Below are 19,651 nucleotides of genomic sequence, written 5' to 3'. Positions count from 1 at the left end.
AACCACTTTAATATAGCATTCAACTGAGTCTTCAGTTCTAGTGTAAGAGACATAATGACTTCCTACAATTAAAATAACGATTGCAAAACTGAATATGTTCAGGAAAGGGTCTGTGTTGATCGGCTTTTGTTCATTCCAAACGGGTTTTGTATTCCCACACAAGTCTTTGGGGATACAAAAAAGCAGCCTGAAGCACGTCAAATGCAGGTCAGAAGGAAGTCAAGTGCAGGTCAAATGTCAATAAACTCTAAATAAGTTCAAAAATGTCTCAAACGAATGCAAATAACAGAAGCCCAAAGCCCAGCCACACGTTCTTATGCTGGGACGTCACGTCTCTAATGTTTTACTTACCGAAGATCCCTTTTTTCGCTTGCTCGCCATCCCTCCAAATTTAAACTTTAGAGTTGAAGTCTTCTTGCCTTTGCCCTTCTTTTTTGCATCTTTGGATTTCGATTTTTTTCTGACACCGGGGCCTGAAAAGAAAAAAAAAAAAAACACAAATATAAAAGTAATAATGACAACTCCATCACCACAGATCTAAAAGATTTATAAGTAAAGGACGATTTATAAAAAGTCTGGATCAAAGAAAAACAGCTACCAAAGTGAGCAGATATTCTCAGGGACCAGACTTCAATCTGATTGGCTGCTTTGGGCAACCACTATAGTTTTCACTGCTGCAGTTATTCGGTGAGTCCCATACACAGAAGGAATGAATTCAGATAAACCAGCCACTCCTTTGCACCCAAAATGAACATATGGGTATCGCACCGTCCTGACAATACTCCCTAGCACAGTGGACAACTTTCTTTATTATTGGGGCCCAAGTAAGACCCCCAACATCACCAAAGGGCCGCACATACAATTCAGTGAATACCGTATTTATCGGCGTATAACACGCACCCCAAGTTTAGGAGTAAAGTTTAAGGAAATAAAACTTACATTTAAATGCCCATCAATGCAGCCTTATCGTGTCCATCTGCAGCCTTGTCAGTGTCAGTGCAGCCTTGCCCCAGTGTCCATTGCAGCCTTGTCAGTGCAGCTTTGCCCCAGTGCAGAATTGTCAGTGCAGCTTTGCCCCAGTGCAGCCTTGTCAGTGCAGCTTTGCCCCAGTGCAGCCTTGTCAGTGCAGCTTTGCCCCAGTGCAGCCTTGTCAGTGCAGCTTTGCCCCAGTGGTCAGTGCAGCCTTGCCCCCAGTGTCCATTACATGCTTGGACAGATCGCCGCCGACATACACAAAGCGTGTAGTTTTAAATATGGCGCCGCGGAGTTCGGAGGGACTCGGCGGCGCTGAACGAGCGCCGCTGAGATTACAGTGACTGGGCGGAGCCGAGATACACATAGCCGAGTGTTCTCGGCTCTTCTCGTTGCTGCTCACAGTCACGCCCAGTCCCTATGATGGACATAACACAGGTCCAATGGTGGGACTGGGCATGACTGTAAACGGCGCCGAGAAGAGCCGAGAGCACTCGGCTATGTGTATCTCGGCTCCGCCCAGTCACTGTGATCTCGGCGGCGCTCGTTCAGCTCTGCCGAGTCCCTCCGAACTCCGCGGTGCCATATTTAAAACTACACGCTATGTGAATGTCGGCGACGATCGCTCCGATAGATCACAATTAGCGGGGATTGGCGTATAACACGCACCCATGATTTTCCCCTGATTTTAAGGGGAAAAAAGTGCGTGTTATACGCTGATAAATACGGTATATTTATTATCAGAGATAGCAGCCACACAACAGGATATAGTCAAAGACTATGGTCATAAAATAAGAGATGGTCAGAGACTGCAGACATGATACAAGAGATGGTCAGAGACTGCAGACATGATACATGAGATGGTCAGAGACTGCAGACATGATACCGGAAATGGTCAGAGACGGCAGACATGATACAGGAGATCTTTAGAGACTGCAGACTTGCTGCAGGAGACTGTGAACATGCTACAGGAGTTGTTGGGAGACTGGGGACATTCTTCAAGAGACAGTCCAAGACTGGAGACATATTACATGAGGCTGCTACAAATCACTACTATAATAGGGCAATAGTGAAACACCGATTAGTGTCTGCAGGGGCCCAGTGGTCCACACAAAAAGTGCCAAAGAGCCACAGGTGAGCCCCAGGCCGTAGGCCGTAGGTTGGGCACTTCACAGCCGGGTACGACCTGCGCTGCGATTGACTGGGCAATCTTCTGGGACCTGTGACATGTCCCAGAAGATCGCATGGAGGGAGAGGTGAACTTCTTTCTGGCGCCGCGGAGCAGCGTGAGGAAGTGGGAGCTGGATGGCCTTAAAAAGAAGATATCTGCTCCCCTCCAAAAAAATAACATGCATAATGTGGCATGTTAGGGGGTCACCGCCACTTAAAGCGGAAGTTCCATTTTTGGGTGGAACTCTGCTTTAATGAATAAAAAAAAAAATTAAAAAATTAGCTCTAATTTTTTTGTAAAATGTGAAAGATGATGTTATGCCGAGTAAATAGATACTTAACATGTCATGCTGTGAAATTGCGCATTCTCGTGGAATGGCAACAAACTATGGTACCTAAAAATCTCCATAGGCAAAGTATTTAAAAATGTTTACAGGTTACCTGTTTAGAGTTACAGATGAGGTCCAGTGGTCGAATTATTGCTCTAACGATCCAGACGATGCCTCACATGTGTGGTTTACATATATGGGCGCGACTTACGCATGCGTTCGCTTCTGCACATGAGCACGGAGGGATGGGGCCCTTTATTTAAAAAATGTATTTTACCTTTTCATTTTTACACTGTCCCTTTATTTTTTTTTAATCCCTTTTATTCCTATTACAATGAATGTAAACATCCCTTGTAGCAGACATAAGCATGACAGGTCCTCTTTATTGAGAAATTTGGGGTCAAAAAGACCCCAAACAACTCCTCTACCTTTAAAAGCAAAGGAAGAATAAAAAAAAGTCTTTAAGCCCGGGAACCGGAAACGACGTCGAAGGTCGCTCTGGTCCTCCAAGGGCATAGAGCCGAGTGAGGGCCATCTTCCTGCCTAGCCATCAGACAGATTGGATCGCTTCCGGGGTTTACTGATAGCTCCGGTAAACCCGGAAACGACCAGAAAGCCGCCTCTAAGGGCCCTTTCACACTGGGGCGGGGGTGGCGTCGGCGGTAAAGCGGTATATATATATATATACACACATACATACACACACACATATATATATTATATATATATATATATATATCTCCCGCTCTGAGCCCCGGTATATCCATGTCAGGAGTCCGACCAATTAGAATGCTCCGAAATGTCCCTCCTGACGAGGTACGTTTTAGACATTCAGCTGAGGGGATTTCTAAGCCCGGACTCCTGACGCAAATATACCGGGGCTCAGAACGGGAGATTGCCACGGTCCGAGTCAGCGGGACCGGGGGGGGGGCTATGTAAAAAAAAGCAGATTAAAAAAAAAAAATTATATTATATAATATACCCGGACCGTGGCAATCTCCCGTTCTGAGCCCCGGTATATTCGCGTCAGGAGTCCGGGCTTAGAAACCCCCTCAGCTGAATGTCTAAAACGTACCTCGTCAGGAGGGACGTTTCGGAGCATTCTAATTGGTCGTACTCCTGACGTGGATACACCAGGGATCAGAGCGGGAGATTGCTGTGGGCCAGGTCAGCGGGACCGGGGGGGTCCTGTGTAAGTTCACCTTACAGATTTTTCTGTGAAGGTGAACTTACCCTTTAAGGAGTAACCGAAAATTTTCATGTTTTCCTTCAGTGCTACAAATGACTTCAAACCAAAAATATTTTTTGTCCACCTTCCTGCTGCTTATTCTGTACAACCATCACCACCACACCTCACCTTTTCCTTCCTTAGTCTTTGCCTTCCTTATGGGTGGGGGCTGAGGAGGCGGCTGAGGCTCAACAAGGAGGGGAGGAGCAACTGCCACAGTTTCAACAGCAGCCGCCACCGCCGCTGCAGCTGCCGCCGCCGAGCTGCCTTTCAGTGGGTTGTTGGAGCTGAACTCCCGCCATTTGGCACCAAGCACGGTCATCATCTTGGACATGGGGATCTTGGGATTCTTCTTGGCTATTAAAGGCCTAGAAAGTATAATAAGATAAAGGCGGTTTATTACCATTAACATGACATCAAATAGGCCTAAAAAATAAAACTTTCAGAAGAAAGAAATAACACTGACATGAAAAACATTCAATAAGATGATAAAACTTCTGTGGTTTAGTGACTGATGTGCTACAGGTGGAAGGATTCTGTATTCTACATTCAAAACTGCTAAACACATAGAATGAGAAACTGTATGCCCACGACACGCTTCAATAGTTCTGTTATATGAGGTCCCGCCCACCACGCTGCAAGCGTTCAATGCTCCTTAACTCTAGGGCAGTGGTCTCCAAACAGCTGCTCTTTGCTTGTCTTTATATGGCCCTTGGTCCCACTGACACCGACAGGGCACTGCTCCTCCCCCCCGATACCAACAATGGGACACTTTTCCTCCCCTGACACCAAAGATGGGGCACTTTTCCTCCCAATGACACCAATGATGGGGCACTATTTGTCCCACTGACATCAATGATTGGGCACTATTCCTCCCAATGACACCAATGATGGGGCACTATTCCTCCCACTGACACCAATGATGGGGCACTATTCCTCCCACTGACACCAATGATGGGGCACTATTCCTCCCACTGACACCAATGATGGGGCACTATTCCTCCCACTGACACCAATGATGTGGTACTATTCCTCCCACTGATACCAATGATGGGGCACTAATCCTCTCAATTACACCAATAATGGGACACTATTCCTCCCAATGACACCAATGATGGAGCACTATTCCTTCCAGTGACACCAATGATGGGGCACTATTCCTCCCAATGACACCAATGATGGTGCACTATTCCTCCCACTGATTCTAATGATGGGGCACTATTCCTCCCACTGACACCAATGATGTGGTACTATTCCTCCCACTGACACCAATGATGGGGCACTATTCCTTCCAGTGACACCAATGATGGGGCACTATTCCTCCCAATGACACCAATGATGGGGCACTATTCCTCCCAATGACACCAATGATGGTGCACTATGCCTTCCATTAACTCCAATGATGGGGCACTATTCCTCCCACTGACACATACTGTATGTTGGGACACTATTCCTCCCCCTAATACGTAAAATTGGGGCATTGTTTACTACCACGGGCCACAGTCCAGTCTGTCCAAAGGACAGTAAACTGGCCCGTAGTTTACAGCATTTACTTTATAAAAAGTCCTTTTTGTGAGTGTGAAGTTGACATTTTTTTGTTACAAGCACACTCTTTGAAAACAAAAAGGTTGCCTACCCCTGTTTTAGAGCCTCGAAGGAAGCTGATACGGGAAGACTTCCCTGTGCCAGGGGCATGAATGGAGAGGAAGCAGCAAGAAGATTACCCAGTGCCAGGGGCATGAATGGAGAGGAAGCAGCAAGAAGATTACCCAGTGCCAGGGGCATGGATGGAGAGGAAGCAGCAAGAAGATTACCCAGTGCCAGGGGCATGAATGGAGTAGAAGGAGCAGGAAGACTTCCCTGTGCCAGGAGCATGAATGGAGAGGAAGCAACAGGAAGACTACCCTGTGCCAGGGGCATGAATGGAGAGGAAGGAGCAGGAAGACTTCTCTGTGCTAGAGGCATGAATGGAGAGGAAAGAGGCAGGAAGACTACCCTGTGCCAGGGGCATGAATGGAGAGGAAGGAACAGGAAGACTACCCTGTGCCAGGGGCATGAATGGAGAGGAAGGAGCAGGAAGACTACCTTATGCCAGGGGCATGAATGGAGAGGAAGCAGCAGGACGACTTCACTGTGCCAGGGGCATGAATGGAGAGGAAGCAGCAAAAAGATTACCCAGTGCCAGGAGCATGAATGGAGAGGAAGGAGCAGGAAGAATTCTCTGTGCCAGGGGCATGGATGGAGAGGAAGCAGCAGGAAGACTACCCTGTGCCAGGGGCATGGATGGAGAGGAAGCAGCAGGAAGACTACCCTGTGCCAGGGGCATGAATGGAGAGGAAGCAACAGGAAGACTACCCTGTGCCAGGGGCATGGATGGAGAAGAAGCAGCAGGAAGACTACCCTGTGCCAGGGGCATGAATGGAGAGGAAGCAACAGGAAGACTACCCTGTGCCAGGGGCATGAATGGAGAGGAAGGAGCAGGAAGACTACCCTGTGCCAGGGGCATGAATGTATAGGAAGGAGCAGGAAGACTTCTCTGTGCCAGGGGCATGAATGGAGAGGAAGGAGCATAAAGACTTCTCTGTGCCAGGGGCATGAATGGAGAGGAAGGAGCATGAAGACTTCTCTGTGCTAGAGGCATGAATGGAGAGGAAAGAGGCAGGAAGACTACCCTGTGCCAGGGGCATGAATGGAGAGGAAGGAACAGGAAGACTACCCTGTGCTAGGGAATGAATGAAGAGGAAGGAACAGGAAGACTACCTTGTGCCAGGGGCATGAATGGAGAGGAAGGAGCAGGAAAACTACCCTGTGCTAGGGGCATGAATGGAGAGGAAGGAACAGGAAGACTACCTTGTGCCAGGGGCATGAATGGAGAGGAAGGAGCAGGAAGACTACCTTGTGCCAGAGGTATGAATGGAGAGGAAGCAGCAGGAAGACTACCCTGTGCCAGGGGCATGAATGGAGAGGAAGCAGCAGGAAGACTACCCTGTGCCAGGGGCATGGATGGAGAAGAAGCAGCAGGAAGACTACCCTGTGCCAGGGGCATGAATGGAGAGGAAGGAGCAGGAAGACTACCCTGTGCCAGGGGCATGAATGTATAGGAAGGAGCAGGAAGACTTCTCTGTGCCAGGGGCATGAATGGAGAGGAAGGAGCATAAAGACTTCTCTGTGCCAGGGGCATGAATGGAGAGGAAGGAGCATGAAGACTTCTCTGTGCTAGAGGCATGAATGGAGAGGAAAGAGGCAGGAAGACTACCCTGTGCCAGGGGCATGAATGGAGAGGAAGGAACAGGAAGACTACCCTGTGCTAGGGAATGAATGAAGAGGAAGGAACAGGAAGACTACCTTGTGCCAGGGGCATGAATGGAGAGGAAGGAGCAGGAAAACTACCCTGTGCTAGGGGCATGAATGGAGAGGAAGGAACAGGAAGACTACCTTGTGCCAGGGGCATGAATGGAGAGGAAGGAGCAGGAAGACTACCTTGTGCCAGAGGTATGAATGGAGAGGAAGGAGCAGGAAGACTACCTTGTGCCAGGGGCATGAATGGAGAGGAAGGAGCAGGAAAACTACCCTGTGCTAGGGGCATGAATGGAGAGGAAGGAACAGGAAGACTAACTTGTGCCAGGGGCATGAATGGAGAGGAAGGAGCAGGAAGACTACCTTGTGCCAGAGGTATGAATGGAGAGGAAGGAGCAGGAAGACTACCCTGTGCCAGGGGCATGAATGGAGAGGAAGGAGCACACTGTGTCTGGAGTAATGCAACCCACCATGGGAGAATACGATCGTTTAATTAAAATATAAAAACCTACAGATTGAGCCAACATGTTTCAGGAGAATTGCTTCCCCCTTCCTCAGGGCTGCAGGTACACACTAACGGAGATGGGTGGTCTCCATGGTGGTACCAGGAGTTTTTATAATGCCAAACTGTCAGAGAATGCCTATCAGAAGTTTGGCTTAAAAAAATTGTGCATGCGTGTGGAATTTTTAGCAGGATAGTGATCAGGCACATGCATGCGCGCACATAGTGCATGTTGGCGCCAGACTGGCTATTTAAGGATGCTTCTGCTCATGCTTAAGTGCTGACTGGTCTTTCAGCTGCTCCCTTCACCTGCTGTTCTTCCTGTGCGTTTCCCACGTCGCTGACCCGGCTTGCCCATGACCTGATCTTGGATCATGTTTCTGATTGGTTGCTTAATTCCTGACCCCGGGTCTGTTCCTGACTTCGGCTCTGCTTACGACAAGGTACCTCGCTGCCCGCCATGTTAATGACCCCTGGCTATTCCTGTGACCCCCCCCCCTTCTATCTGAAATCCTGGCTGTCCTATCTACTCCAGTGTTCACCTGGCTGTCCACTATACCTGCTCTGCACTTCGCTTGGATTTCTGACAAGCCTCACGTCCTGAACCTCCGGCACAAGTGGTGTGCCCCTTTAATCCCACCTGGTTTCCTGAGCACAGCTACTGTTCCTGTCCTGATGGTCCACCAGCTACCCAGGATCTCCTACTCCAGACGCAAGTTCTCCTATCAACACCTACCGGCACTCGTGTCCCTCGGTACCCTCTGTTCCACTCTCAGCGAGGCCAGGGCTGGAGATCTAAGAGAGGCCAACCTCATCATATCAGCCATTACAAGAAATTCTGGTACAACCGCAGACCCCACCCATCTCCGTTAGTGCCCCCCTACAGCCCCGATGAAGAGAGAAGCACTTCCTCCGAAACGTGTTGGCTCGATCTGCACGTTTTTATACTTTCAATAAACTATTGTATTCTCCCGTCAAGATTTGCATTATTCCAGACACCGGGCGCTCCTTCCTCCCCATTCGAGTGTCGTTTCTGCTGGAGCAGCAGCTCTGTCCCACCAGTAGGGTAGCAGCCCAAACCTTCAACGGAGGACCAGCACCACCCGTTTTCAACCACTAATAAATACCAGTAACTGTTTAAATCAGTAAAAGCATGGTCTCCAGCTCAAACTGTGCCAGGGGCTGTAATCGCAGGTCTGTACAGAGACTAGAGAGCTACATATTGCCCAGCAGTCCTCGTTAACTATGAACCCTGCTGTGACTGTGGTCCAGACGGGGGAGCATCTCCACTCAGGGCAACCAGCCCAACATATAATATATATATGTTCTGACCTAGGGGATAAATGCCCCCCCCGACCCTCAGCTCAGCCCCAACCCTATGTAAAATGCAGTGGTTCATATACAGCTTAGAACCACTACCCCCATCCTTCCTCCATCTCTCACCTCAGAAACTGGCTGAAGGCCTTGTAGTTGGTCAGCGTGTGATAATCCTCTTCAGAGAAAGCATAGTCCACATTGTCCAGGCCCCACTCCTCCATCAGCTGGGCTGAGGTCTTTGGCTCCTTAAAAAAAATGAATTTATATTGCTTAAAAGGGGTAGCTACACTTTTTTTTTTGAGGAAACAGAAAAAAAAAACCTCCCCCCTCTGGGTGATCTCTGTACATTGCAGGGATTGTAACAAATTTTGTTGGAGATCCCTACCTTTTGTTATTCTGAAGAAATAGCTGTTTGTTTCTCTGTGTCCATGTGCACAGTGAATGTCCTTATAATCATCAATCAGCTGCTGCATCTGCAGGGTGCTAATGAGAAAAGCGGCAGGGTCTGCATCCGTGTAGACTTCCCTTTGGGAGAATCTCACCAACAATGACATTTTTGTTGCAGGGGATGCCAAAAATCTGACTTAGATCTTAGTGCAGACTTCTGGGAAAATCAGGGAGCCAATCACACAAGCAGGAAATTACATTTCTAGGGGGGCGCTCTGTATACCATCTGTGTAAAGAGCGCCTCCAAGTGGCCATATTGTATATTACAGAAGCTGCAGATTGGAAAGGAAAGGTCTTTTTTTAATAACATTCAATTACAATATTGCTTGTGTTGCAATTGAATACACTAGATGACTTTTTTTTTTCCCACAAAAGCGGAGTTACCCTTTAAAAGAGAAGTTTGTTTTTTGGAGAACATACTTGTCTAGGTGGGTGCAGCATCGGTCCGAGACTAAGAGCTCTAAGACTGAGAACCGAGCGATCAAACACAGCTGATCGCTCAGTTCTCCGGGGGCAGAGAGCTGGTGACTGTCAGTTACCACTGTCTGCTCTCGAACCCCCAAATCCCCCTCCCCCCCCCCCCCGCACTCACTGGAGCGCTGGGCTGTAGAGGTGACAGGAGAGGCTGGCTCAGGCTCACAGCGGCTCTGTGACTTGTAAGCTAAAAATGGGTCACAGGAATGCAGAATGAACTACACCCCTGTGATCCACAGAAGAAGTACAGCAAGGGGAGCTTTGGCGGTACTTTTCCTTTAAGTTGCATTTTTAGTACCCCCTAACCGCCCCCATCTCTTATTAAAATGTAATTTACTTCTTTTCTTCTTAAATAAAAAACATGTTATACTTACCTGCGCTAATCCCAACACAAATCCTTTACCCCTAAAATTACACATCCACTCCCCCTCCTAGCAAAAATGCATCCCCTAAACTTCCCCTCCTAGCACTATCCCCCCCCCCCCCCAAACAAAAACAAAAAAAATCTCCTCCTAGCACTATTCCATCCAACAACATTTTCCCTCCTAAAACTATCCCCCCACCCACACAAAATGCTCCCCTCCCAGCACTATCCTACATCCCCCCCTCCCCAAACAAAAATGTCCCCTCCTAAAACTACCCCCCCAAACAAAAATTTCCCCTCCTAGCACTATTCCCCCCTCTAAAACTACAAACCCACCCCCTCGCCAAAAAAAAATTCCCCCTCCTAGCACTACCCCATCACCAAACAAAAAATTCCCCTCCTAGCACTATCCCCCAACCCCTCTCCCCAAACAAAAATGTCCCCTCCTAAAACCACCACCCCCCCAAACAAAAATGTCCCCTCCTAGCACTATTCCCCCTTCACCATATCACCTCTTCTAGCACAAACTCCCAAATCCTCCCTCCTAACACAAATCTTCTTCCAACATCCCCTCTCCCAACACAAATTCCCCCAAATCACCACTCCTAGCAATTCTTACCCCCTCCCACTAAATCTCCTCGCAGTGCCCCCCCCCCCCCCCCACCACTAAATTTACTCGCAGTGCCCCCCCCCCCACTAAATCTCCTCGACGTGCCCCCCCCACCACTAAATTTACTCGCAGTGCCCCCCCCCACTAAATCTCCTCGACGTGCCCCCCCCCCCACACCTGAAACCACAGTGCCCAGGGCAGCCGTCCCTCCTGCCCTCCCCTTGTCCAGGCTCGGACCGTGTGCAATGCATACAGCCGTAGTACGTTACTTTGGCAAAAATGGTGTTAAAATAGGTGGTGAGGAGGTGCCATAATACTTCCTCACTGCCTGTCAAGCGCCTCTAAAAAGCAATCCGAATGCTGATCACTTTTCAGAAGAGCGATGGGTTTAAACCCATGTCCAATCCTAGCCTAAGGAAGAAGAAATAAACAAAAAACAAAAAAACAAAAAACTCTGCTTATCTGTGAAGTAAAATCCTGTGCTTTACACTCCACTTGAGTCAGGATGAAGGGAGCGGAACCCCCATTCATTCCAATGAATACATGAAAAAGTCCTTGGGAGGAGGGAACCCCAGTGCACTGACCGCATGTCATGTGATGCCGTGTAACCCCGCCCCTTTACCTTTATACATCCTTCTTCATTATCCTCGTCTTCACCCTCTTTCTTTTTGCGCTTGGTTTTTTTCTCTTTCTTTTCCTTAAGCTTTTTCTTCTTTTTCTTGTTGGGAGCGTAGTCACTTCCTTCACTATCCGACTTTTCCAGCAACATTTCATCCTCAATGTCCGACAAGTCCTCATCGCTGCCCTGCAACACAGACAAGAGTGACAGGGGTTGTCGCAAACGTAAACTGTCCAATCGGGGGGGGGGGGAGTGGCAAGGGAGGAGCTTATTAAGTATTATTATTATATAGGGAGGAGATTATTAAGTTTCATTGAGGAAATGATCTAAGCTTAGAGATTTAGGGCTGGGGCCAACGATTCACAGAGACTGCCTTCTGAACTACAGAGGTGCTGAGAGGAGGAGCTTCAGGAGGCGGAGTCAGTACAGGAATCCCGGCTTGTAGGCAGCAAGGTACCATGGGATATGTAGTCCTTAGGAATGGAGGAGACACTGCAAAGCATGCTGGGAATCCGGGAAGTTGTGAAAAAAAGACAACCAGCGGTAATCACAATATGAAAGGAGATTTTTCAAATAAACTTATATTGGATTGTCAGATATAAACTATTCTTTGTATTGTTATTACAATGCTGAGGTTATAAAATAAAAAGTATGCTGTGACCATGGAACTGTTTTATTAACTGTTTTACAATAAATCAAATCAACATTGTTACAAAATAAACTTTTTATGGGATAGTTTTAAATTTACCAGTCCATCATCCACCATCTCATTTTTTATCAGTTTACCTATTCATTTTTATATTTTATATCTATACCTCTCCATAGTACTTCTATTTCGTTATTTATAAATTGTATGCATTCCTCGAACCCTGATGGAGGGGGTGACCTCTGAAACACAGCAGCTTGTTACAATGAATGTTCTAAAATAAAATGGAATTTTGGACTCTTAAACCAATGGTCTCCAAACTGCGGCCCTTTGCTTGCCTAAAGGAAAGCCTTTGGGGCACTATTCCTCCCACTGATACCAATGATGGGGCACTATTCCTCCCACTGATACCAATGATGGGGCACTATTCCTCCCACTGATACCAATGATGGGGCACTATTCCTCCCACTGATACCAATGATGGGGCACTATTCCTCCCACTGACACCAATGATGGGGCACTATTCCTCCCACTGACACCAATGATGGGGCACTATTCCTCCCACTGATACCAATGATGGGGCGCTATTCCTCCCACTGACACCAATGATGGGGCGCTATTCCTCCCACTGATACCAATGATGGGGCGCTATTCCTCCCACTGACACCAATGATGGGGCACTATTCCTCCCACTGATACCAATGATGGGGCGCTATTCCTCCCACTGACACCAATGATGGGGCACTATTCCTCCCACTGACACCAATGATGGGGCACTATTCCTTCCACTGACACCAATGATGGGGCACTATTCCTTCCACTGACACCAATGATGGGGCGCTATTCCTTCCACTGACACCAATGATGGGGCGCTATTCCTCCCACTGACACCAATGATGGGGCACTATTCCTCCCACTGACACCAATGATGGGGCACTATTCCTCCCACTGACACCAAAGATGGTGCACTATTCCTTCTACTGACACAAACAATGGGGCATAATTACTCCTAATTTAACCAATGATGGGGCACTATTCCTCCCACTGACACCAAAGATGGTGCATTAATCCTTCCACTGATACCAACAATGAGAACTATTTCTTCCACCGACACCCACAATGGGGCACTATTCCTCCTACTGAAACCAATGATGAGGCACTGTTCCTTCCACTGACACCAATGATGGGGCACTATTCCTCCCACTGATACCAATGATGGGGCACTAATCCTCCCACTGACATCAATGATGGGACACTATTCCTCCCACTGATACCAACGATGGGGCACTATTCCCCCCACTGACACCAATGATGGGGTACTATTCCTGACACTGATACCAACGATGGGGCACTATTCCTCCCACTGATACCAACGATGGGGCACTATTACTCCCACTGACACCAATTATGGGGCACTATTCCTCCCACTGATACCAAGGATGGGGCATTTTTCGCTCCCACTGGCCACAGACTGCCCTCCCTAAAGTCTAAAGTACAATAAACAGGTCCTTCATTTAGGAAGGCCGGAGACCCCTGTCCTAATCCATTGATGTGGGACCCCCAATTCTACATTCTTCTGGAATACACATCAAGGCACTTTCCATAGGGCTCTTGTAATCAGATTCATTGTATTCTACATTATCGACTTTACACCACACGGTGCTAACCCAATTTCTGTTGGGATTCAGCACCACTTACCTCTCTCGATATACAGTAAGTACTCGCTGGCTGTTTCAACTCCACCAATAACTGAAAACAAAACACTTCTGGGCAGATGACCCTTTTATGAGGCTCTTTCTGGATAACATAAGAAGTTCCCTGATTGCTTTTACCTGTCGCCAGACCGGCTTTTAATCTGAAGATATGGAGGTTTAGGGTCACGTGTCCATTTAATAACAGTCCGCCTCTCTACTTTATTCTCCGCAGGAAAAGCTGTAAAAGTCCATCAGCAAATAATCTTTATTCGATAGAGAGAGACACGAGTGTCTGCACAAGGTCAGGAGCAAGAATTACAAGTACCGAGCAAGTTATCTCATCAGAAAAACAGTCTGCCGGAGAGAAAATCCATCCACTTCTTCAAAGCCGAGCCTACAATGAAAGTGTCAGCGCTCCGCGCAATATACCCGTTCCAATTCTACAGCAGAGCGGCCCCGATCCTCATAAAAAGGTTTATGGCGGCTGCTCTCCGGCTTCACAAAGCTGTAACTTGTCACCAGTGGCGGATGGTGCTCAAAATTTTTTGGGGGACGCAAACAAACTGAAAAATCTCGAAAATACTGAAAAAAAAAAAAAAACATCAATTGCAGCCTCACTGTTCCCCATCAAATGCAGCCTCACTGTGCCCATCAAATGCAGCCTCACTGTGCCCCATCAAATGCAGCCTCACTGTGCCCCATCAAATGCAGCCTCACTGCGCCCCATCAAATGCAGCCTCACTGTGCCCATCAAATGCAGCCTCACTGTGCCCATCAAATGCAGCCTCACTGTGCCCATCAAATGCAGCCTCACTGTGCCCATCAAATGCAGCCTCACTGTGCCCCATCAAATGCAGCCTCACTGTGCCCCATCAAATGCAGCCTCACTGTGCCCCATCAAATGCAGCCTCAATGTGCCCCATCAAATGCAGCCTCACTGTGCCCCATCAAATGCAGCCTCACTGTGCCCCATCAAATGCAGCCTCACTGTGCCCCATCAAATGCAGCCTCACTGTGCCCATTAAATGCAACCACTATGCCCCATCAAATGCAGCCACTGTGCCCCATCAAATGCAGCCACTGTGCCCCACCAAGTGCAGCCACTGTGCCCCACCAAGTGCAGCCACTGTGCCCCACCAAGTGCAGCCACTGTGTCCCACCAAGTGCAGCCACTGTGCCCCATCAAATGCAGCCACTGTGCCCCATCAAATGCAGCCACTGTGCCCCATCAAATGCAGCCACTGTGCCCATCAAATGCAGCCACTGTGCCCATCAAATGCAGCCACTGTGCCCATCAAATGCAGCCGCTGTGCCCCATCAATAGCAGCCGCTGTGCCCCATCAAATGCAGCCACTGTGCCCCATCAAATGCAGCCACTGTGCGTCATCAATGCAGCCACTGTGCGTCATCAAATGCAGCCACTGTTCCAATCAAATGCAGCCACTGTGCCCCATTAAATGCAGCCACTGTGCCCCTCAAATGCAGCCTTTCTGCCCCATCTGCCCCCATCAAATGCAGCCACTATGCCCCATCAAATGCAGCCACTGTGCCCATCAAATGCAGCCTTTCTGCCCCATCAAATGCAGCCACTGTGCCCATCAAATGCAGCCTTTCTGCCCCATCAAATGCAGCCACTGTGCCCCATCAAATGCAGCCACTGTGCCCCATCAAATGCAGCCACTGTGCCCCATCAAATGCCGCCACTGTGCCCCACCAAGTGCAGCCACTGTGCCCCACCAAGTGCAGCCACTGTGCCCCACCAAGTGCAGCCACTGTGTCCCACCAAGTGCAGCCACTGTGCCCCATCAAATGCAGCCACTGTGCCCAATCAAATGCAGCCACTGTGCCCCATCAAATGCAGCCACTGTGCCCATCAAATGCAGCCACTGTGCCCATCAAATGCAGCCACTGTGCCCATCAAATGCAGCCACTGTGCCCATCAAATGCAGCCGCTGTGCCCCATCAATAGCAGCCGCTGTGCCCCATCAAATGCAGCACTGTGCCCCATCAAATGCAGCCACTGTGCCCCATCAAATGCAGCCACTTGTGCCCCATCAAATGCAGCCACTGTGCGTCATCAAATGCAGCCACTGTGCGTCATCAAATGCAGCCACTGTGCCAATCAAATGCAGCCACTGTGCCCATCAAATGCAGCCTTTCTGCCCCATCAAATGCAGCCACTGTGCCCATCAAATGCAGCCTTTCTGCCCATCAAATGCAGCACTGTGCCCCATCAAATGCAGCCACTGTGCCCCATCAAATGCAGCCACTGTGCCCCATCAAATGCCGCCACTGTGCCCCACCAAGTGCAGCCACTGTGCCCCACCAAGTGCAGCCACTGTGCCCCACCAAGTGCAGCCACTGTGTCCCACCAAGTGCAGCCACTGTGCCCCATCAAATGCAGCCACTGTGCCCCATCAAATGCAGCCACTGTGCCCCATCAAATGCAGCCACTGTGCCCATCAAATGCAGCCACTGTGCCCATCAAATGCAGCCACTGTGCCCATCAAATGCAGCCGCTGTGCCCCATCAATAGCAGCCGCTGTGCCCCATCAAATGCAGCCACTGTGCCCCATCAAATGCAGCCACTGTGCCCCATCAAATGCAGCCACTGTGCGTCATCAAATGCAGCCACTGTGCCAATCAAATGCAGCCACTGTGCCCATCAAATGCAGCCTTTCTGCCCCATCAAATGCAGCCACTGTGCCCATCAAATGAAGCCTTTCTGCCCCATCAAATGCAGCCACTGTGCCCCATCAAATGGCAGCCACTGTGCCTCATCAAATGCAGCCACTGTGCCTCATCAAATGCAGCCACTGTGCCTCATCAAATGCAGCCACTGTGCCTCATCAAATGCAGCCACTGTGCCTCATCAAATGCAGCCACTGTGCCTCATCAAATGCAGCCACTGTGCCTCATCAAATGCAGCCACTGTGCCCCATCAAATGCAGCCACTGTGCCTCATCAAATGCAGCCACTGTGCCCCATCAAATGCAGCCACTGTGCCTCATCAAATGTAGCCACTGTGCCCCATCAAATGCAGCCACTGTGCCTCATCAAATGCAGCCACTGTGCTCCATCAAATGCAGCCACTGTGCCCCATCAAATGCAGCCACTGTGCCCATTAAATGCAGCCACTGTGCCCCTCAAATGCAGCCTTTCTGCCCCATCTGCCCCATCAAATGCAGCCACTATGCCCATCAAATGCAGCCACTGTGCCCCATCAAATGCAGCCACTGTGCCTCATCAAATGCAGCCTTTCTGCCCCCATCAAATGCAGCCACTGTGCCCATCAAATGCAGCCTTTCTGCCCCATCAAATGCAGCCACTGTGCCCCATCAAATGCAGCCACTGTGCCTCATCAAATGCAGCCACTGTGCCTCATCAAATGCAGCCACTGTGCCTCATCAAATGCAGGCCACTGTGCCTCATCAAATGCAGCCACTGTGCCTCATCAAATGCAGCCACTGTGCCTCATCAAATGCAGCCACTGTGCCTCATCAAATGCAGCCACTGTGCCTCATAAAATGCAGCCACTGTGCCTCATCAAATGCAGCCACTGTGCCCCATCAAATGCAGCCACTGTGCCTCATCAAATGCAGCCACTGTGCCCCATCAAATGCAGCCACTGTGCCTCATCAAATGTAGCCACTGTGCCCCATCAAATGCAGCCACTGTGCCTCATCAAATGCAGCCACTGTGCTTTATCAAATGCAGCCACTGTGCCCCATCAAATGCAGCCACTGTGCCCCATTAAATGCAGCCACTGTGCCCCTCAAATGCAGCCTTTCTGCCCCATCTGCCCCATCAAATGCAGCCACTATGCCCCATCAAATGCAGCCACTGTGCCCCATCAAATGCAGCCACTGTGCCTCATCAAATGTAGCCACTGTGCCCCATCAAATGCAGCCACTGTGCCTCATTCAAATGCAGCCACTGTGCCCATCAAATTCAGCCACTGTGCCTCATCAAATGCAGCCACTGTGCCCCTCAAATGCAGCCACTGTGCCCCTCAAATGCAGCCTTTCTGCCCCATCTGCCCCATCAAATGCAGCCACTATGCCCCATCAAATGCAGCCACTGTGCCCCATCAAATGTAGCCACTGTGCCCCATCAAATGCAGCCACTGTGCCCCATCAAATTCAGCCACTGTGCCTCATCAAATGCAGCCACTGTGCCCCATCAAATGCAGCCACTGTGCCCCATCAAATTCAGCCACTGTGCCCATCAAATGCAGCCTTTCTGCCCCATCTGCCCCATCAAATGCAGCCACTGTGCCCCATCAAATGCAGCCACTGTGCCCCATCAAATTCAGCCACTGTGCCTCATCAAATGTAGCCACTGTGCCCCATCAAATGCAGCCACTGTGCCTCATCAAATGCAGCCACTGTGCCCCATCAAATTCAGCCACTGTGCCCATCAAATGCAGCCTTTCTGCCCCATCTGCCCCATCAAATGCAGCCACTATGCCCCATCAAATGCAGCCACTGTGCCCATCAAATGCAGCCACTGTGCCCCATCAAATGCAGCCACTGTGCCCCATCAAATGCAGCCACTGTGCCTCATCAAATGCAGCCACTGTGCCCCATCAAATGCAGCCACTGTGCCCCATCAAATGCAGCCACTGTGACCCCCGCCTGCCCTCTGTCTGACCGGCACTTACCCCATTTGGTGGTGGGTCAGGCAGCGGTGAGCTGTGTCATCTGTGTGTCTCTTCTTGCTTGGCGCCCTTTCAGCCAATCAGGTGACAAGTATCAGACCCACCAGATTGGTGGAACAGTTCAGTGTTAAAAAACGCAAATATTCATTTGCTTTTCTAACACACCTGGGGTGGGCTCTGAGCGCAATGCTCTGCACTCCGAGGTCCACCTTTTTTGAAGTCTATTGCTCTATACAGGTGCTTAACCCCCCCCCCCCCGTCGCTGTAATTCAGGGACTGAAGTCAAGGGGGGACAACTAGGTACTCTGATGTGAAGGGGGGGGGGGGGACTGAAGTCAAGGGGGGACAACTAGGTACTCTGATGTGAAGGGGGGGGGGGGACTGAAGTCAAGGGGGGAGAACTAGGGGACTCTGGTGTGAAAAGGGGTGGGGAGGCTGAGGATTCTGTTGTGAAGGGGGGGACTAAAGTCAAGGGGGGGGGGGAAACTAGGGACTCTGATGTGAAGGGGGGGGGACTGGGGACTGAAGTCAAGGGGGGAGAACTAGGGACTCTGATATGAAGGGGGGGGGGACTGGGGACTGAGGTCAAGGGGGGAGAACTAGGTACTCTGATGTGAAAAGGTGGGGGGGCTGAAGTCAAGTGGGCAGAACTATTGACTCTGATATGAAGGAGAGGGGGGGGGGGAGAACTAGTGACTGAAGTAAAGGGGGGAAAACTAGGGACTCTGATGTGATGGGGGGAGAACTAGGGACTCTGATGTGAAGGGGGGGGGGAAATTGGGGACACTGATGTGATGGGGGGGGGGGAGGAACTAGGGACTGAAGTCAAGAGGGGAAAACTAGGGACTCTGATGTGAAGGGGGGGGGTGGGGGGACTGGGGACTGAAACAAGGGGGGAGAACTAGGGACTCTGATTTCAAGGAGGGGGGGGAATTGGGGACACTGATGTGATGAGGGGGGGGGGGGGGGACTAGGGACTGAAGTCAAGAGGGGAAAACTAGGGACTCTGACGTGATGGGGGGAGAACTAGGGACTCTGATGTGAAGGGGGGGGGGGGGACTGGGGACTGAAGTCAAGGGGGGAGAACTAGGGACTCTGGTGTGAAAAGGTGGGGGAGCTGAAGTCAAGTGGGGAGAACTATTGACTCTGATATGAAGGAGGGGGGGGGGGGGAACTGGGGACACTGATGTGATGGGGGGGAACTAGGGACTCTGATGTGAAGGAGGGGGGGGGGATTAGGGACACTGACGTGATCGGGGGAGAACTAGGGACTCTGATGTGAAGGAGGGGGGGGGGGGATTAGGGGACACTGATGTGATGGG

At 50.0% G+C, this 19,651-nt stretch overlaps 1 protein-coding gene across 5 annotated transcripts in view; it reads right to left on the bottom strand.

Annotated features, from left to right (window-relative positions):
- The window catches only part of CHD5 (chromodomain helicase DNA binding protein 5), a 295,395-nt gene that overhangs the window by 174,304 nt on the left and 101,440 nt on the right, over window positions 1-19,651 (bottom strand). For all 5 annotated transcript variants that reach the window (XM_073603681.1, XM_073603682.1, XM_073603678.1 and 2 more), the window contains exons 3-6: window positions 11,333-11,515; window positions 8,942-9,060; window positions 3,829-4,067; window positions 352-473 (exon numbers count right to left, since the gene is read on the bottom strand). In XM_073603681.1, the coding sequence (XP_073459782.1) occupies window positions 352-473; window positions 3,829-4,067; window positions 8,942-9,060; window positions 11,333-11,515 (663 nt within the window). The remainder of the gene's footprint in view (window positions 1-351; window positions 474-3,828; window positions 4,068-8,941; window positions 9,061-11,332; window positions 11,516-19,651) is intronic.

This window comes from Aquarana catesbeiana, linkage group LG10, assembly GCF_042186555.1.
Source record: "Aquarana catesbeiana isolate 2022-GZ linkage group LG10, ASM4218655v1, whole genome shotgun sequence".
NCBI classification, from domain to species: Eukaryota; Metazoa; Chordata; class Amphibia; order Anura; family Ranidae; genus Aquarana; species Aquarana catesbeiana.
This window is presented reverse-complemented; position numbering and strand designations above follow the sequence as displayed.